The following is a 21,273-nucleotide window of genomic DNA, read 5'->3' as shown; positions in this document are numbered from 1 at the left end:
TGCTGTCTCAAAGGGTTGAAGATGCTCAGCAATACTAGCCATCAGAGAGATGCAAATTAAAAGCACAATGAGATACCACTTCACACCAGTTAGAATGGCCATCATAAACAAATCAACAAATAAGTGTTGGAGAGGCTGTAAAGAAAAGGGACCCCTAGTACATTGTTGGTGGGAATGCAGACTGGAGCAGCCACTATGGAAAACAGTATGAAATTTCCTGAGAAAACCAGAAATGGAACTGCCTTTTGACCCAGTAAGCTGGAATTATGCCCTAAGGATCCTGAAACACCAATTCAAAAGAACCTATGCATCCCAATGTTCACAGCAGCACAATTTACAATAGCCAAGTGCTGGAAACAGCCTAATTGCCCATCAGTAAATGAGTGGATCAAAAAACTGTGGTACATTTACATAATGGAATGCTACAGAGCAGAATGAAAGAAGGAGCTCCTGCCTTTCACAAATAGATTAATCTTATTGGTTAACAGAAATATATTCTCAGATTGAATTTTTTAAAAATCAAGCTATATTATTTTTATTAGAGACAAATAGTTGAAAGGGGTTTTTTAAAAGATATATAGTACTTCTGTTTCCAGCGATGATAGGGCTAACTGGGGCTGAATTTATCCCCTTACTGTTAAAAACTAGAAAACTAGAAAAAGAAAAAGAGGAGTTGGGAGGGGGAGAAGAAGGAGGGAGATGGTGGGGGAAGGGAAGAAAGGGGGTTGGAGGAAGGAAGGGAGGGAGGGAAGGAGAGAGAATTGCTTCTAGCCATTGGACAACAAGCAGCAAGAGAAAAAAAAAACAAGGTGAACCCTATAATCATCCCAGCTTTCTGTCTGGAGACTTTCCAGCCTCTAGTTCAGGAAAGGACCTTCAATGAGAGCATAGTTGTTTTGAGCAATTGAGGAGACAGAAATAAGCATCTGAAATATGTCAGGTAGAGTTCCAAAACAAAGGATCTACATTAAAAGGATATCTAGAAATTTGTCTAGAAATCTCCCTGAGACTGTTTTGAATACTGAGCCATGAATACACAGAGAGAAACTCCAGAAGCCTGAGAAAAAACAATGGGAGAGCTCTAAAGTAAACAATCCCACAGCTGATATACTGTTGGGTAAATATCAATGCTTCAAATCTGTCAAAGTGAAGAGTTGTTAATGAACAATCTGGGCTAAGTATTTAATAGAGAAGTCTACCACACACCTTAATGGTAGAGCTACACTAGCCCTACAGAAAAGGCTTCTTTATATTTGTCCTATTAACAAACTGACAGGAACCAGGGGGGAGGGGGGAGGGGGGAGAGGGTAATGGCGGGGGAGGGGAAGGGTTGTCAAGGAACATATATAAGGGACACATGGACAAAGCCAAAGGGGTTTAGGATCAAGGGTGGGAGGTGGGGATAGATGGGATGGGGGAAAGGGGGGCACAAATTGAGACAACTGTACTTGAACAACAATAAAAATAAATAAATAAATACTAAATTTTGTTAGATTGAATACTGGTGTAAGACATACATAGATCCATGTCTTAATGTACTATTTTGTAAAACTGGAGTTGAAATATTAAGCAAATTGTTTTCCATGTAAAAAACTTGTAAGTGGTTTGATTTTACCTTGTGAAGAAAATAAGTCTCACACCCCACCCCCTAAAAAAAAAAGTTTACAACCAACCTTGAAAGTATCAGTTGATCTTCAAATAATTTAACAGGCTGCCAGAACAACTCTTTTTCAAAAGGCAACAAACTCTAATGTTCAACAAAGTAAAATTCACAATATCTAGCATCCAATTAAAAAAATAGCAGACATGTAAAGATGGATGAAAATGTGACCCGCAAACAGGATAAAAATCAATTGACGTAAACAGATGCAAAAATGACAAAAGATGATGGTATTAGCAGACAAAGGCTTTAAAATAGCTATTACTCAGATGAAGGAATAACAAGGTCTGAATTACCCTGTTGCCACAAACAACCAGAAAAAAATGGACAACATATAGGAGAGAAAACCTGTTTTCAGACTTTGGACACCAGGTAGCACAGAACTATGGTCTCTGATGGAATGAAAACAAGGTGAGCCCCATGGTTGCCAGAGTATCTTATTAAAGGTAAATTTAGGGCCATAATGTAGGGAAAAGAACCAAAACACAGTCCAGTGATCTCACTGAGTTCAAAATAAAGATCAGAGTTAATGGAAGCTGAGGTGGCTAGATTTCATGAAGTACAGCACCAGAGAGAACAGTGCTATACAGAGGAGTTCCAGAAATCTGTGCATGCACAGGTGAACCTCCACAAGGCCAGGCAAAGACCAAATTTCTAGGAAAGAACAATTACCAGGAAAATTGTGAGCCAAACTATTCCCACATCTCATATACGGTCAGGATCGTTCAGATCTTATCAGCAAAGGCACTTTGACAGTTCACTGAGTATACAACACATTCAACAGAGACACAAAGAGAGTCACACCTTAGTAGGGGGGATAAATTAGCTCTAAAATCAAGACCATTCTAGAGCCATCCTAAACAGCTTATAAACAATCATCAGGAACATAATGTGAATGTGGAGTAACTTAACAGTTTCACAGAAAAAACCCAACACTGTTAAAATCCAGCTTTCAACAATGTAAAATTAACAATGTCCACAATAAAATTAGAATTTAGTAAGGAAACCCAGAAAAAGGAAAGTGAGGTCCATAATCAAGGGAAAAGTAGGTCAATAGACACAGAAGCAAATGTGGGAGAAATGATGGAATTAGCAAACAAGGACATTAAGATAGCTATTATAAATGCACTCAATATGCCCAAGGATTTAAAGCCAAAATAAAAATAAAGAGAAGTGAAAGACAGTCAAAAGAACCAAATCAAATTTTTGGAGATAAAAATATAATCTATGAAATTTAAATTCCACTAAATGAATTAACAGCAGATTAGAAATATCAAAAGAAATGATCAGTAGATTTGAAAACACAAACATAGCAACTATATAAATTAAGCAAAAGGAGAAAAAGCCTGGGAAAAATGTCCAGAGGCTTAATGGTCTATGGAACAATATCAAATAATCTGACATACTTGGAATTGAAATTCTAGAAGGAGAAGAGTGGGGGAGAAACAAAAAAATATTTAAAGAAATAATGATTAAGTATTTTCTGGATTTGATGGAATTTATATTCTCAAGGAATCCTGAGCATTATAAACACAGGAATAACACCACCAATTAAAACTGAGCCAAGTCCAATTTCTGGAAACCAGTGATAAAGAGGAAAATCTTGAAAAGCAACCAGAGTAAAATAAGGAATATTATATTTAGAGAAAGAAGGATAAGCTTGACCTTAGATTTTTCTGCAGAAACTACATATCCAGAATACAATGAAACAATATGGCTAAAATGTCAACTTAGAATTTTATATATAGCAAAAATGTTGTTTAGAACTGAAGGTGAAATAAACACTTTCTAAAACAAAATCTCTCCTGAGAAACTATGATACCCAAATAAATACCCCACAAAAAAACAAATTGCACAAGTAGAAAAACTGTAAATGTCTAAAGAAAATTCTTCTAGGAAAAAGATAATGGTAATAGATAAAAATTTGGATCCAATCAAAGGAATGAAGAAAAGCAAAATAGTAAATATATGGGTGACTAAAAAAGTTTTTCATTCACCTTGTATTTTAATTTCTTTAATCATTTACAGTAAAAATAATAATGCACCATGGGCTTTATGACATATGTAGAAGCAAAATGTAAGAACAGTAAAATAAAGGTGGAGAGAGTAAATAAAAGTGCACTATGAAGTAATTATTATTTGAAGTAGATTGTGACAATTAAAAGATACATGATTTAAAGACACCACAAAGAAAGAAAACTTCAGGCCAATATCTCTGATGAACATAGACATTAAAATACTCAACAAAATATTGGCAAGCTGTATCCCAAAATACATTAAAAACATCATACACTGTGACCAAGTGGATTAATCCCAGGGATGCAAGGATGGTACAATATTCGCAAATCAATAAACGTAATACATCACATAAACAAAACCAAAGACATAAATCACATGATAATATCAATAGATGTGGAAAAAGCATTTGATAAGGGATAGCACCCATTTATGATAAAAACACTCAGCAAAGTGGGAATAGAGGGAGCATTCCTCAACATAATAAAGGCAATATGAGACCTACAGCCAACATCACACTCAATGGGAAAAAACTAAAAACTTTTCTGCTAAGATCAGGAACAAGACAAGGTTGTCCATGTTCACCACTTCTACTGAACAAAGTATTAGAAATTTTAGTCACAGCAATCAGACAAGAAAAGAAAATAAAAGGCATCCAAATTTGAAAGGAGGAAGCAAAACTGTCATTACTGTTTGCAGATGACATGACAGTGTACATAGAAAATCCTATAGACTCCACCAAAAAACTGCTCGACCTAATAAATGAATTTGGCAAAAGGGTGGGATACAAAGTCAATATCCATAAATCAAAGGCATTTTTGTTTACCAACAATGAAGCAGAAATCAAGAAAAAACCCCTTTTGATATAGCAACAAGAAAAATAAAATACCTAGGAATGACCCTAACCAAGAAGGTAAAAGACCTGTACTCAGAAAACTACACAACACTGAAGAAAGAAGTCAAGGAAGACACAAAAAAGTGGAAATATATACTGTGTTCATGGATTGAAAGAATTAACATCATCAAAATGTCCATACTACCCAAAGCAATTTACAGATTCAATGCAATACCTATTAAAGTACCAATGGCATATTTCACAGACATAGAACAAACACTTCAAAAATTTATATGGAATCATAAATGACCCCAAATAGCTCCCACAATTTTGAGAAAGAAGGGCAAAGTAGGAGGGATCACAATACCTGATACCAACTGTATTACAAGCCCATGGTAATCAAAACAGCCTAGTACTGGCATAAAAACAGGCACACAGACCAATGGAACAGAACAGAGAGCCCAGAAATAAACCCAAGTCTGTACAGTCAATTAATATTTGACAAAGGGAGCAGCAACATAAAATGAAGTAAAACTAGCCTCTTCAACAAATGGTTTTGGGAGAGCTGGATAGCTACATGCAAACAAATGAAACTCGAGCACCATCTTACATCATACACAAAGATAAATTCAAGGTGGATAAAAGATTTAAATATAAACTGTGATACCATTAAAGTCCTAGAGGAGAACATAGGCAGGAAAATCTTAGCTATTTCAAGCAGCAACATTTTTACTGATATGTCTCCTTATGCAAGGGACATAAAGGAAAGAATAAACAAATGGGATCTCATCAAAATAAAAAGCTTCTGCACAGCTAAAGAAAATAGTATTAAAATAAAAAGAGAACCAACTACATAGGAAAACATTTACCAATGATACCTCAGACAAGGGTTTAATCTCCAAAATATATAAAGAACTCACACAACTCCACTCTAGGAAGACAAACAACTCTATTAAAAAATGGGCAAAGGACTTGAACAGACACTTCTCCAAGGAGGACATACAGAGGATCCAGGGACACATGAAAAGATGCTCACTATCACTAGCTATCAGACAGATGCAAATTAAAGCCACAATGAGATATCACTTCACCCTGGTCAGAATGGCCATCACAAACAAAGCAACAAACAATAAGTGTTGGAGAGGTTGTGGAGAAAAGGGAACCCTAGTGAACTGTTGGTGGGACTGCAGGCTGGTACAACCACTGTGGAAAACAGTATGGAATTTTCTAAGAAAACTAAAAATGGATCTGCCTTTTGGTCCAGCAATTGCACTGCTAGGATTAGATCCTAAGAACCCCGAAACACCAATCCAAAAGAACCTATACACCCCAATGTTCATAGCAGCACAATTTACAATAGCCAAGTGTTGGAAGCAACCTAGGTGCCCATCAGTAAATGAATGGATCAAAAAACTATGGTACATTTACACAATGGAATTCTATACAGCAGAAAGAAAGAAGGAGCTCCTACCCTTTGTGACAGCATGGATGGAACTGGAAAGCATTATGCTAAGCGAAATAAGCTAGGCGGTGAAAGACAAATACCATATGATCTCACCTTTTTAACAGGAACCTAAACAACAAAATAAACAAACAAGCAAAATGTAACCAAAGACACTGAAATAGAGAACAGGCTGACAGTAACCAGAGGGGACAGGGGAGGGAATTTCAGGGGAAAAGGGGAAGGGTCTGCAGGACAAGTATAAAGGACACATGGACAAAAACAAGAGGGGGTGGAAACAGGAGGGAGGTGGGGAGGGCTGGGAGGGTGGGCTGGGATGGGAGTAAAAGGCAGAAAACTGTACTTGAACAACAATTAAAATAAAAATAAAAATAAAAATTTTTTAAAAAGATGCATGCTTTATACTCTAATCAGGAAAAACATATACTTTTAAAGCCATAATAGAGATAGAATGGAATACTAAAATTTCTCAATACAAACAAAGATAGGAGAAGTTAAATATAGCACTATCACATGATGCAGCAATTCTACTTCTGGGAATATATCCAAAGGAAATAAAAATGAACTCAGAAAGGTATCTGCACACCAATGTTTATAGCAGCATTATGTACAGTAGCCAACAAATGGAAACAATCCAAGAGACTATCAAAAGATGAATGGAAGACTTCCGGCAAGATGGAGGAATAGGTGGACGCACCGTGCCTCCTCGCACAACCAAGATTAGAACAACAATAATTTACAGAGAGAATAACAAGCAGAACTGACAGAGGATTTATCTGAATGGAAGTCAGATAGCCAAGAAGTTGAAGTAGACCCGTACATCCAGACTGGTAGGAGAAGACGAGCCAGGCAGGTGCAGGTCGGCGGCACGCGGAGGTCGGGGAAAACTTGGCACGAAATCGGCGCAACAACCATCCGGGGCGCAAGAATGCAGCGGTGATCCCTGAGTACGCAAGCTGCGGCTGGCAGACCCAGTGAGGTGGCGATTGTGGGTCAGGGCAGAACTCGCACCCCAGGATCCCAGAGAAGGGTCTGAGATCCCAGGAGAACAGAACTACCACCATTGTTCCCTCCCATCCCCACTCCCACCCCCGCCCCCACATATAACGTCACAATCTAGCAACTGGGGTGCCCAGCCCCGGTGAACACCTAAGGCTCCACCACCCACCGTAACAAGAGTGACCAGACCGGGAAAAAAAAAGGAAAAAAAAGGAGAGACAAGGAGAGATATGTTTCCAACAGAACAGATCAGTCCCCCAGGACTCATCCTTTTGAGCGACCAAGAAATAGCCAATCTATCAGATGCACAGTTCAAAACACTGGTGATCAGAAAGCTCACGGAATTGGTTGATTTTGGGTGCAAATTAGATGAAAAAATGCAGGTTACCATAAAAGAGATGCAGGAAGACATACGGAGGAGAGCCAATAGTGAAAGGAAGGAAACTGAGTCTCAAAACAATACAGTGGACCAAAAGGAAGATAGAATCAACCAAGCAGGAAAGCATGATGAAACAAGAATTCAAAAAAAAGAGGAGAAGCTTAAGAGCACCCAGGACATCTTTAAACATTCCAACATCCGAATTATAGGGGTACCAGAAGGGGAAGGGGAAAAGCAACAAATTGAGCACGTATTTGAACAAATAATAAAGGAGAACTTCCCCAATCTGGCAAAGGAAATAGTCTTCCAAGAAATCCAAGAAGCTCAGAGAGCCCCAAAGAAGTTGGACCCAAGAAGAAACACACCAAGGCACATCATAATTACATTAGCCAAGGTAAAAATGAAGGAGAGGATCCTAGAAGCAGCAAGAGATAAGGGGACAGTAACCTACAAAGGAGTTCCCATCAGACTGTCAGCTGATTTCCCAAAAGAGACCTTGCAGGCAAGAAGGGCTGGAAAGAAATATTCCAAGTCATGAAAGACAAGGACCTACATCCCAGATTGCTCTATCCAGCAAAGCTCTCATTTAGAATGGAAGGGCAGATAAAGTGCTTCTCAGATAAGGTCAAGTTAAAGGAGTTCATCATTACCAAGCCCTTATTTTATGAAATGTTAAAGGGACTTATCTAAGAAAAGAAGATAAAGAAAAAAACATGTATAGTAAAAGGACAGCAAACTCACAATTATTAACAACCACACCTAAAGCAAAACCAAAACAAACTAAGTAAACAACTAGAACAGGAACAGAACCACAGAAATGGAGGTCACATGGAGGGTTAGCAACAGGGAGATAGGAGGAAGAAAGAAGGGAAAAGGTATAGAGAATAAGTACCATAGAATGTATGTTGAAAATAGATAGGGGGAGGGCAAGAATAGTACAGGAAATGTAGGAGCTAAAAAACTCCTAAGTATGACACATGGACATGAACTAAAGGGGGGAAATGTGGGTGGGAGAGGGGGTACAGGGTGGAGGGGAGAGAAGGGGGAAAATGGGACAACTGTAATAGCATAATCAATAAAATATATTTAAAAATGTTTAAAAAAGATGAATGGATAAAAAAGAAGTGGTACATATACACAATGGAATATTATTTAGTCATTAAAAATGAGGGAATCCACCCTGGCTGGTGTGGCTCAGTGGACTGAGTGCCAGCCTGAGAACCAAAGCATTGCTGGTTGGATTCCCAATTGGAGCACATGCCTGGGTTGCAGGCCAGGTCCCCAGTATGGGGAGCGCGAGGAGCAACCAAAGATTGATGTTTCTCCCTGCCTCTTTCTCCCTCCCTTGCCCTATCTCTAAAAATAAATAAATGAAATATTTTTAAATAATGAGGGAATCCTATCATTTTCCACAACATGGATGAACTATGAAGGTACTATCCTAAATAAAATAAGTCAGAGAAAAACAAATACTATATGAGTTCACTTATATGTGGAATCTAAAACCAAATTAAAAAAAACTCACAGAAAAAGAGAACAGAGGCAAGAGGTGGGAGGAGGGGGAAGGTGGTGCAAAGGTACAAACTTCCAGGTATAACAGAAATAAAAATTACTCTTTTTGCTCTCTGTCCCTCACCATAATGAGTTGCATGGATGCTCCCAGGAAGGGCCTGTCCTAGTCAGCTCTGTCCTAACACTGCAGCATACACCTGGCTGAAACTGATATCTGACAACATGAAGGCACAGATCTACAAACTTGCCAACAAGGGTCTGACAACCACACAAATCAGTGTGATCCTCAGAGACTCACATATTGTTGCACAAGTATGTTTTGTGACAAGCAATAAAATCTTGAGCATGCTTAATTTCAAAGCACTTGCACCTGATCTTCCTGAGGATCCCTACCATTTAATTAAGAAAGCTATTGCTGTTTCAAAACATCTTGAGAGGACCAGAAAGAATAAGGATGCTAAATTCTTTCCGATTTTGATCAAGAGCTGTATTTACCAAACAAATCCTTCCTCTCAATTGGAAATATGAGACATCCACATCCAAATTTCTGTACTCAAGCAATAGAACCATCATTTAACTAGAAAAGAAAAAGAAAAAGAACTAATGGCCAAGAAGGAGGCATAGGTAGATACACTGCCTCCTTGCACAACCAAAAGAAGGACAACAAATTTAAAAAGGACACACAACTGGAACTGCCAGAAAAATCAAACTGTATGGATCTCCAACAACCAAGGAGTTGAAGAAGAAACATTCATCCACAGCAGTAGGAGGGGCCATGAGGACTCACACTAAGGCAGTGCCTGGAGGACTGAGGAGGGTGGTGCCTGGTGGACCAGGCTGTCCCACATTTGCATGCAGATAAACTGAGAAAACTAACTATGGATCAAGACAGACTGGGCAACAAAAGGTTCCAGCTTGGAGAAATAAAGCCTCAAAACCTCTGACTGAAAAGACCTGTGGGAGTTGCAGTGGCAGGAGATATTCTTGGACTCACAGGAGAGTTAATTGAAGAGGCCCACAAGGTCCTAGAATGTACACAAACTCACCCACCCACCCAGGAATAAGCACCAGAAGGGCCCAATTTGCTTGTGGGCAGCAGAGAAAGTGACTGATAGCTGGCCAAGAGCTAAGCAAGTGACACTGTTCCCTCTAAGACCTCTTAGAGGGAACAGATTCACATCTGAATCACAGGGGTGCCAGAAGGAGAAGAGGAAGAGCAAGAAATGGAAAACTTATTTGAAAACATAATGAAGGAGAACTTCCCCAATCTGGCAAAGGAAATAGACTTCTAGAAAGTCCAGGAAGCTCAGAGAGTCCCAAAGAAGTTGGACCCAAGCAGGAACACACCAAGGCACATCATAATTAAGAGCCAAGATAAAAGGCAAGGAGAGAATTCTAAAAACAGCAAGAGAAAAGGAGACAGTTACCTACAAAGGAGTTCCCATCAGACTGTCAGCTGATTTCTCAAAACAAACTTTACAGGCAAGGAGGAGCTGGAAAGAAGTATTCAAAGTCATGAAAGACAAGGGCCTACATCCCAGATTACTCTATCCAGCAAAGCTATCATTTAGAATGGAAGGGCAGGTAAAGTGCTTGCGAGATAAGTTCAAGTTAAAGGAGTTCATCATCACCAAGCCCTTATCATATCAAATGTTAAAGAAACTTATCTAAGAAAAACAAGATGATCAAAAATATGAACAATAAAATGATAACAAAGTCACAGCTACCAACAACCAAACCTAACTAAACCAAAACAAACTAAGCAAATAACTAGAACAAGAACAGAATCACAGAAATGGAGATCACATGGAGGGTTATTGGCAGGGAGGTAGAGAGGGGAGAATGGGAGAAAAGGTACAGGGAATAAGAAGCATAAATGGTAGGTACAAAATAGACAGGGGGAGGTTAAGAATAGTATAGGAAATGGAGAAGCCAAAGAACTTATATATACAACCCATGGACATGAACCAAGCAAGGCATGGGGGAATGGTGGTGAAAGTGGGGGGTGCAGGGTGGAGGGCAATAAAGGGGGGTATTGGAACAACTGTAATTGCATAATCAATAAAATCTATTTAAAAAAAGAAAAATAGAAAGAAAAGCTAGGTATGTAATGTACAACATGATGACTATAACTAACACTCCTGTATGATATATAGGAAAGTTAAAAGAGTAAACCCTAAGAGCTCTTATCTCAGAATAAAATTTTTCCTTCTTCCTTTCTTTTGTTTTGATTGTGTGTGGGGTGTGTGTGTGTGTGTGTGTGTGTGTGTGTGAAGACAGGTGTTAGCTGAATGTATTTGGTAATTATTTCACAGTATATGTGAATCAAACTATAAAGCTGTACACCTTAAACTTATACCGTGAGGCATGTCAATTATTTGTCAATAAAACTGAAAAAAAGAAGGCAGGAAAAGAGTAAAAAATGATATAAATAATAAATAAGACAAATATAAAACAAATAACATGATAGATTTATACACACTGTATTAATAATACATTAAATGTAAATGACCTTAGACTACAATTCAATGACAGATGTTGTAAGATTGGGTTTTTTGAAAAGCAAGATCTGCCCTGGTTGGTGCAGCTAGGTGGACTGAGTGCCAGCCTGAAAACCAAAGGGTCACCAATTCAATTACCAGTCAGGGCACATGCTTGGGTTGCGAGCCAGGTCCCCCATTTGGGGGCACGTGAGAGGCAACCACACATTGATGTTTCTCTCCCTCTCTTTCTCCCTACCTTCCTCTCTCTTTAAAAAAGAAATAAAATCTATTTAAAAGAAAGAGAAATCTAATCAAAATAAAATTGTATGGGTTTTTTAAAAAGCAAGATCCAACCATATGCTATCTAAAGGAATTTAATTTTAAACTAAAGATACAGAGATAAAATAAAAGCCTGTGGAAAGATATGCCATACAAATAATAACCATAAGAAGACTGAAATGATTATATTAATATCTCACAAAGTATGCTACAGGATAAAAAACATAATGGATGGAGATAAATTCATTAAAAATGGAAAACCTAAATCTATATGTATCTAAAATACAGCTTCAAATATATAAAAGAACATGACAGAAATAAAAGAAAAAATACACAAATGCACAGATATAGTTGGAGATATTAATCTTCTCTCAGTAACTGATAGAACAATGAAACAGAAACTCAGTAGACAGAGGAACTAAAAAACTGGACCCAAATGACATTTATAGAACATTTCATCCAACATCAAAAAATCCACATTCTTTTCAAGTATATATGAAATACCCAGCAAGATGAGCATACGGGTCCATAACAGAGTCTCAATAAATGTAAAAGACTAAAAACTCGAAAACTAGAGAGATATTTTAATCTCCAAATATTGAAAATTAAATCATACTAGAAAATAATATAAGATAAGGGTAACTTGAAAATTATTTTGACATAGATGAAAATATAACATAACTGTGTAGGATAAAGGCTCCACTTCTTGTATGGCAATGTGAGGAGCTCCACACAACCACTCCCTTGTGAAGCTGATGAAAATTATAAAAAAGCAACTTTAAATGGTCTTTAAATAGTCTCTTGAAATGGTCCTAAGGACATACAGTTAATGAAAAAACATTTCAATAAAACCAACTAAAACTGGGTAAGAAGAGTGAAAGTCTGTGGCTGGTGAAAGTCTGAAGGATGACCTGTTCCCTCTCCCCCCACTCCCAGCTCAGTGACGAAAACTCCACTCACCCCCCAAACAGTGCTCTCTCTTCCCTGAGTACCTAGTCAAAAACTATAGCATCGTCACATGAGAAATAGAATATTAGCATTTTTCATCCCATCCCAGGCTAAGTTCCTGGCAAGTACACCTGGAAGATAGGGACTTCTTTCTTCAGCACAAGCTCTACACATGGGATAGAAGTTCTGTCTTGTTTGTGGTTCACTGAGAACATGGTGGCCCTGATTCTCCTTAACACAGGTTTTTCACAAAGACGTTCCACACTAGCAGAGGCATTCAGAGAAACAGAGGTTACAACCATACTCCCACCACCCCTACCAGATGTGTAGATCCTAAAATAGACATGCCACTCAAAGACAACTGCACCACTGTCACCACACAAGCTTGAGAGGCCTGGCTGATTTTGCCTAGAGGGAGAGGGAAGCCATAAGGCAGGAAGTTTCTAAGCTCTTACAGAGAAACTTAGTTCATTTCCAACAGACTGTGGGGAAGTCCAAGACTAAAGTGTTCTCAAGAACAATAAAGGGTATGGTGAAAAGACTTGGAGGGTATGGTAAAAAAAAATTAAAAAGAGACTGGTAAACTCTTTAGAGATATAAGCTAAACCATAGGTCAGCTAGTTTACTAAAGAATACCAAAGAGACTGCTAAGAACATTCTCACGTTAAAGAATACTCAAATATTGACCTCTAAAACTATCCTTATGTAGCAGCGTCCAATCTGTGGCCCATGGATCACAGTGTCAGGATGGCTATGAATATGGCCCAAAACAAAATCATACTTAAAACATTCTGAGATTTTTTTGTGATTATGTGACTCAATGTATTTAATGTGAAGCCCAAGACACCTCTTTTTCTTCCAGTGTGGCCCAGAGATACCAAAAGGTTGGACACTGCTGCTTGAAAGGAACCCAAATTTAATTGAATCAGTTGGTGAAACAATTTTAGCTGGAGGGCATTGTTGAAAACAATAAAACAAACAGCCAGACATTAGTGGAGCTTAACAGTGGAGTAATGTCAGGAAGAAAGTCATAAAGGCCCTGTCATCCCAGGGTAACTGTAAACATATGTAAGGAAATCAACAAATGAAAACTAACTCCCAGTCATTAGGTTGTATATAAAAGTAATTCATACAATTTAACACCAAAAAGAAAATCCAATTTAAAAAAAGGACAAAGGGCTTGAATAGGCATTTTTCTGAAGAGGACACACAGATGACCAATAGACATATGAATAGATGTTCAATATCATTAATAATCAGAGAAATACAAATTAAAACCACAATGAGCTCTCATTTCCCACCTGTCAGACTGGCTATTATCAATAAATCAACAAACAATAAGTGGTGGCAAGGATGTGGAGAAAGGGAACCCTTGTGAACTATTGGTAGAATTGCAAATTGGTTCAGCCACTATAATAAGGAGTGCAGATGTTCCTCAAAAATTTAAAAATATAACTACCATATGACCCAGCAAACCCACTTCTGGCTATTTATCTGAAGAAATCCAAAACATTAATTTGAAAAGATATGTGCACCCCTATGTTTATTGCAGCATTATCTACAATAGCCAAGTTATGGAAGTGGCCTAAGTGTCCATAAATAGGTGAATAGATAAAGAGAACGCCATGCATATATATATAGTGGAATATTAGTCAGTCATAAAAAAGGATGAAATTGTACAATTTGCAAAAACATGGATGGATCTAGTGGGTATTATGCTAAATGAAATAAATCAGAGAGAAAGACAAATATATGATTTCACTTATATGTGACATCTAAAAATAAATGAACAAAGCAGAAACAAACTCATAGATACACAGAAAAAACTGATGGTTGCCAGATGAGGAGGGTGTTAGGGGGATGGGTGAAAAAGGTGAAGGGATTAAGAAGTACAAGGAGTACAAATTGTCAGTTATAAAAATAGTTCAGGGATGTAAAGTTCAGCATAAGAAACATAGTCAATAATATTGTTGTCAGTATGTGCATTGTCAGATGGGTACTAAACTTGTGGTGATCACTTTGTAAGGTATATAAATGTCTAATAACTGTGTTGTATATCTGAAACTAATATAATATTGTATGTCAAGTGTAATCAAAAAAATAAATTAAAAAAATGAACCTTGACCATCTTATATCATTCACAAATTTTTTACACTATTTTTTTTATTTCAATCATTGTTCAAGTACAGTTTTCTCCCCCCTACTCCCGTTCCAGCCCCTCCACCCAACCCTCCCCCCTTCCCCCCATTACCCCCCACCCCTAGTTTTTGTCCATGTGTCCTCCAAATTTGTTCCTGTAATCCCTACCCATTCCCCCCTGAAATTCCCTCTTCTCTCCCCTCTGGCCACTGTCAGACTATCCCCTATTTCAGTGTCTTTGGTTATATTTTGCTAGTTTTTTGTTTTGTTTTGTTTTGTTGTTTAGATTCCTGTTAAAGGTGATATCATGTGGTATTTGTCTTTCACTGCCTGGCTTGTTTCACTTAGCATAATGCTTTCCAGCTCCATCCATGCTGTTGCAAAGGGTATGAGCTCCTTCTTTCTTTCTGCTGCATAGAATTCCATTGTGTAAATGTACCATAGTTTTTTGATCCATTCATTTACTGATGGGCATCTAGGTTGCTTCCAGCACCTAGCTATTGTAAATTGTGCTGCTATGAACATCGGGGTGCAAAGGTTGTTTTGTATTGGTGTTTTAGTGTTCTTAGGATAGAGTCCCAGCAATGGAATTGCTGGGTCAAAAGGCAGATCCGTTTTTAGTTTTCTGAGGAAGTTCCAAACTGCTTTCCATAATGGTTGTACCAGTCTGCAGTCCCACCAACAGTACACTAGGGACCCCGTTTCTCCACATCCTCTCCAACACTTGTTGTTTGTTGCTTTGTTTATGATGGCCATTCTGACTGGTGTGAAGTGGTATCTCATTGTGGTTTTAATTTGCATCTCTCTGATGGCTAGCGATATTGAACATTGCTTCATGTGTCTTTGGATTTTCTGTATGTCCTCCTTGGAGAAGTGTCTGTTCAAGTCCTTTGCCCATTTTTTAATTGGGTTACTTGTCTTCTTAGAGTGGAGTCGTGTAAGTTCTTTATATATTTTGGAGATTAAACCCTTGTCTGAGGTATCATTAGCAAATATGTTTTCCCATACAGTTGGTTCTCTTTTTATTTTGATACTGTTTTCCTTAGCTGTGCAAAAGCTTTTAATTTTGATGAGGTCCCATTTGTTTATTCTTTCCTTTATGTCCCTTGCTCTAGGAGACAAGTCAGTAAAAAAGTTTCTGCATGAAATATCTGAGATTTTCCTACCTACGTTCTCTTCTAGGACTTTAATGGTGTCACGCTTTATATTTAAGTCTTTTATCCACCTTGAATCTATTTTTGTATAAGGTGTAAGTTGGTGCTCGAGTTTCATTTTTTTGCACGTAGCTGTCCAGTTCTCCCAACACCATTTGTTGAAGAGGCTATTTTTATTCCATTTTATGTTGCTGCTTCCTTTGTCAAATATTAATTGACCGTAGAGGCTTGAGTTTATTTCTGGGCTCTCTGTTCTGTTCCATTGGTCCATGTGCCTGTTTTTATGCCAGTACCAGGCTGTTTTGATTACAGTGGCCTTGTAGTATAGTTTAGTGTCAGGTATTGTGATTCCTCCTACTTTACTCTTCTTTCTCAAAATTGCAGCAGCTATTCGGGGTCATTTATGGTTCCATATAAATTGTTGAAGTGTTTGTTCTATGTCTGTGAAATATGCCATTGGTACTTTAATAGGTATTGCATTGAATGTGTAGATTGCTTTTGGTAGTATGGACATTTTAATGATATTAATTCTTCCAATCCATGAACACGGTATATGTTTCCATTTGTTTGTGTCTTCCTTGATTTCTCTCCTCAGTGTTATGTAGTTTTCTGAATACAGGTCTTTTACCTCTTTGGTTAGGTTTATTCCTAGGTATTTTATTTTCCTTTTTGCTATTTCAAATGGGATTTTTTTCTTGATTTCTGCTTCTGCTGTTTCATTGTTGGTGTACAGAAATGCCTTTGATTTCTGGATATTGACTTTGTATCCCGCTGTTTTACCAAATTCATTTATTAGGTCAAGCAGTTTTTTGGTGGAGTCTGTAGGATTTTCTATGTACACTATCATGTCATCTGCAAACAGTGACAGTTTTGTTTCCTCCTTTCCGATTTGGATTCCTTTTATTTCTTTTTCTTGTCTGATTGCTGTGGCTAGAACCTCCAGTACTATATTGAATAGAAGTGGTGAAAGTGGACATCCTTGTCTTGTTCCTGTTCTTAGTGGAAAAGATTTTAATTTTTGCCCATTGAGTATAATGTTGGCTGTAGGTTTCTCATATATGGCCTTTATTATGTTGAGGAATGCTCCCTCTATTCCCACTTTACTGAGTGTTTTTATCATAAATGGGTGCTGTACCTTATCAAATGCTTTTTCTGCATCTATTGATATGATCATGTGGTTTTTGTCTTTGCTTTTGTTTATGTGATGTATTACATTTACTGATTTGCGTATATTGTACCATCCTTGCATACCTGGAATGAATCCAACTTGGTCATGGTGTATGATCTTCTTAATGTACTGTTGGATGCGGTTTGCCAGTATCTTGTTGAGGATTTTAGCGTCAATGTTCATCAGCGATACTGGCCTGTAGTTTTCTTTCTTTGTTGTGTCTTTATCTGGTTTTGGGATTAAGATGATGTTGGCCTCATAAAAAGAGTTTGGTAGTCTTCCATCTTTTTGGATTTTTTGAAATAGTCTGTGAAGGATAGGTGTTAGTTCTTCCTTAAATGCTTTGTAGAATTCTCCTGTGAAACCATCTGGTCCAGGGCTTTTGTGTGTTGGGAGTTTTTGGATTACTGCTTCGATTTCTTTTGCTGTTATTGGTTTGTTGAGGCTTTCTGCTTCCATTTTATTGAGTTTTGGAAGGTTATATTTTTCTAGAAATTTGTCCATTTCATCTAGGTTTTCAAATTTCTTGGCATACAGCTCTTTGTAGTAATTTCTTACAATCCTTTGTATTTCTGTGGTATCTGTTGTAATCTCTCCTCTTTCATTTTTGATTGTGTTTATTTGGGTTTTCTCTCTTTTTTTCTTGATGAGTCTGTTTAAAGGCTTGTCGATTTTGTTTATCTTTTCAAAGAACCAACTCTTGGATTCATTGATCTTTAGAATTGTGCTTTTAGTCTCTATGTCATTTAATTCTGCTCTGATCTTGGTTATTTCCTTCCTTCTGCTTGCTCTGGGCTGTCTTTTTTGTTGTTCCTCGAGTTCTTGTAGACGTAGGGTTAGGTTGTTTGTTTGAAATGTTTCTAACTTTTTTAGGTGGGCCTGTATCGCTATGATCTTCCCTCTCAGGACTGCCTTGGCTGTGTCCCATAAGTTTTGGGTTGTTGTGAGTTCGTTTTCATTTGTTTCCAAAAACCGTTGGATTTCTTCCCTAATATCATTCTTGACCCATTCATTGTTTAATAGCATGCTGTTTAATCTCCATGAATTTGAGTGTTTTGGGTTTTTTTCCTTGGGGTTGGTTTCTAGTTTCAGTCCCTTGTGATCCGAGAAATTGCTTGGTATGATTTCAATTTTTTTGAAATTGTTGAGGCTTGTTTTGTGTCCTATCATGTGGTCAGTCTTTGAAAATGTTCCATGTACATTTGAAAAAAATGTGTATTTAGCTTCTTTGGGATGGAGGGTTCTGTAGATATCAGTAAAGCCCAGTTCATCTAGGGTATTGTTCAATGCCACAATATCTTTGTTGATGTTTTGTTTGGAAGATCTGTCCATTTTTGATAGAGGGGTGTTAAAATCCCCCACAATAATTGTGTTGCTGTCCATATCTTTCTTGAAGTCCTCTAAGATTTTCTTTATGTATTAAGTGCTCCTATGTTGGGTGCATATATATTTACTATGTTTATGTCTTCTTGGTGAATTCTTCCCTTGAGTATTATGAAATGACCTTCTGGGTCTCTCTTTATGGATCTTCTTTGGAAGTCTATTTTGTCAGATATGAGTATTGCTACCTCGGCTTTTTTCTCCTGTCCATTTGCTTGGAAAATTTGTTTCCAGCCCTTCACTTTCAACCTGTGCAGATCTTTTATCCTGAGGTGGGTCTCTTGTAGACAGCATATGTGTGGGCCATGTTTTCTTATCCAATCAGCTATTCTATGTCTTTTGATTGGAGCGTTTAGTCCATTTACGTTTAAGGTTATTATTGATAAGTACTTATTCATTGCCTTTTATGTACGTGTGATCCTCTCTCACTCTCTCTTTTCCTTTCTTTCCTTAAAGCAGTCCCTTCAGCATCTCTTGCAGAGCTGGTTTAGTGGAGGTGTATTCTTTTAGACTTCTTTTGTCTGAGAAGCTTCTTATTTGGCCTTCTATCTTAATTGAGAGCCTTGCTGGGTAAAGTAGTCGTGGTTGCAGGCCTCTGGTTCTCATTACTTGGATTATTTCTTGCCATTCTCTTCTGGCTTGGAGTGTTTCCATTGAGAAGTCAGCTGTTAGCCTTATTGGGGCCCCCTTGTATGTTACTTCCTTCTTCTCCCTTGCTGCCTTTAAGATTCTCTCTTTGTCTTGAAATTTTGCCATTTTAATTATGATGTGTCTTGAGGTGGGCCTCCTTGGGTTCCTCTTGATTGGGACTCTCTGTGTTTCCTGTATTTGTGTGACTTTTTGTCTCATCAAATTAGGGAAGTTTTCCATCATCACTTGTTCAACTAGGTTTTCTATCCCTTGTTCTTCTTCTTCTCCTTCTGGTATCCCTATTATACGGATATTATTACATTTCATATTGTCTTGCATTTCTCTTAATCCCTCTTCATTCTTTCTGAGCCTCTTTTCCCTTTCTTGCTCTTTCTGGGTGTTTTCTTCTATTTTGTCCTCTAGCTCGCTGATCCGATCTTCTGCTTCATCGATCCTGCTTTTCATTCCTTCTACTGTGTTCTTCATTTCAGAGATTGTATTCTTCATTTCCTCTTGGCCCTTGTTGAGAGTTTCTATTTCCTTTTTTATGCTGATGTAGTTTTCATTGAGTTCATTGTAGCTTCCCTGTAGTTTCTCGTAGCTCATTGTGAGCTCATTGAGCTTCCTGACAATCACTGCTTCGAATTCAATATCTGATAGTTGAATTGCCTCTGTTTCATTTAGCATTCTTTTTGAGGCTTCCTCCTTTCCTTTCATTTGGGGAGTATTTCTTTGTCTTTCCATTGTTTGTGAGACTCTTCTTGTTCACCTCAGCTTCTTATATTGATCTGTTCTGGCTCCCTCAGTTTATGATGTGAACTTCTTTAGTAGAGTAGCAGTGAGTTTCAGTGGTACTGTTTCCTTGACCCCCCAAGCTCGCTGGTCTTGGGCTGTTGTTTAAGTTGGCTTTGTGTTTGCCTTTGGGTTCTGATTGTTGTTGAGTCTTTCTTTGGTGGTTCCTTCCCGCCAGCTGGTTAAATGTGGGTCACTCTGTCCACCACCTTCTATATTTTGTTGTGCTGGTGAGGGCAGGTTGTGTTGAGGCTGGTTCTTCTTGATGCAGCGATCTGTTCTTTGTTCTTTCGGTTCTGCCACAATCCTTGGTCCTCCGTTCTCAAAAATGCTGAAGTATGTTGGTTGCTTGCCTTTCCACTCCAAAGATCGGTCAGGACTCTCTCCCCTGAGCAGAGGAAAGCCAAATCTGCTCCTTCCTACTCCGACGCCATCTTAGATCTCTCATTCACAAATATTAATTCAAAATGTATCATAGATATAAATATGAGAAGTACAATATTTCTAGGTGAGACAGAAGAAAGTCTGTGCACCTTGGTGTATGCAAAGATTTATTAGATGGGACAAAGGAGTACAAAGTATAAAAGAAAACTGATACAATGAACTTTATCAAAAATTTCAAATTTCTACTCTTAAAAAGACTTTATTAAGAAAATAAAAAAGGCCATGAAGAGGCTTTTCATTTTGATGTAGTCCTGTTTGTTTATTCTTTCCTTTATGTCCCTTACTCTAGGGAACATATTGGTGAAAACATTGCTGTGTGGAATATCTGAAATTTTCCTGCCTATGTTCTCCTCTAGGACTTTGATGATATTAAGATATATGTATATAAGTCTTTTATTCAGCTTGAGTTTATTTTTGTGTATGGTGTGAGTTGGTCATTAAGTTTCATTTTTTTTGCATGTAGCTGTCCGGTTCTCCCAACACTATTTGTTGAAGAGGCTATTTTTACTCCACTTCATGCTTCTTCCCCCTTTGTCAATTATTAATTGATCATAGAGACTTGGCATTATTTCCAGGCTCTCCATTCTGTTCCATTGGTCTATGTGTCTGTTCTTATGCCAGTACCAGGCTGTTTTGATTACCATGGCCTTGTAATATAGTTTCATGTCAGGTATTGTGATCTCTCCTACTTTGTTCTTTCTCAAAATTGCTGCAGCTTTTGGGGCCGTTTACAGTTCTATATAAATTTTTGAAATGTTTGTTCTATATCTGTGAAATATGTCATTGATATGTTAATAGGGATTGCATTGAATCTATAAATTGCTTCAGGTAGTATGGACATTTTGATGATGTAACTCTTTCAACCCATGAACATGGTATCTGCTTCCATTTGTTTGTGTCTTCCTTAATTTCTTTCTTCAGTGTTGTGTAGTTTTCTGAGTACAGGTCTTTTACCTCCTTGGTTAGGTTTATTCCTAGGTACTTCATTTTTCT

General features: G+C 37.8%; 2 protein-coding genes across 8 annotated transcripts in view; one reads left to right on the top strand and one right to left on the bottom strand.

Moving 5' to 3' along the window:
- The window catches only part of TSGA10 (testis specific 10), a 158,069-nt gene that overhangs the window by 43,854 nt on the left and 92,942 nt on the right, over positions 1–21,273 (bottom strand). The gene's annotated exons all lie outside the window — the stretch shown is intronic.
- LOC114500554 (40S ribosomal protein S13-like) lies at positions 9,005–9,406 on the top strand. The gene has a single exon (XM_028517270.2). It carries the CDS (start codon positions 9,005–9,007, stop codon positions 9,389–9,391), a length of 387 nt encoding a protein of 128 aa, XP_028373071.1. The 3' UTR covers positions 9,392–9,406.

This window comes from Phyllostomus discolor, chromosome 6 (assembly GCF_004126475.2).
Source record: "Phyllostomus discolor isolate MPI-MPIP mPhyDis1 chromosome 6, mPhyDis1.pri.v3, whole genome shotgun sequence".
NCBI classification, from domain to species: Eukaryota; Metazoa; Chordata; class Mammalia; order Chiroptera; family Phyllostomidae; genus Phyllostomus; species Phyllostomus discolor.
This window is presented reverse-complemented; position numbering and strand designations above follow the sequence as displayed.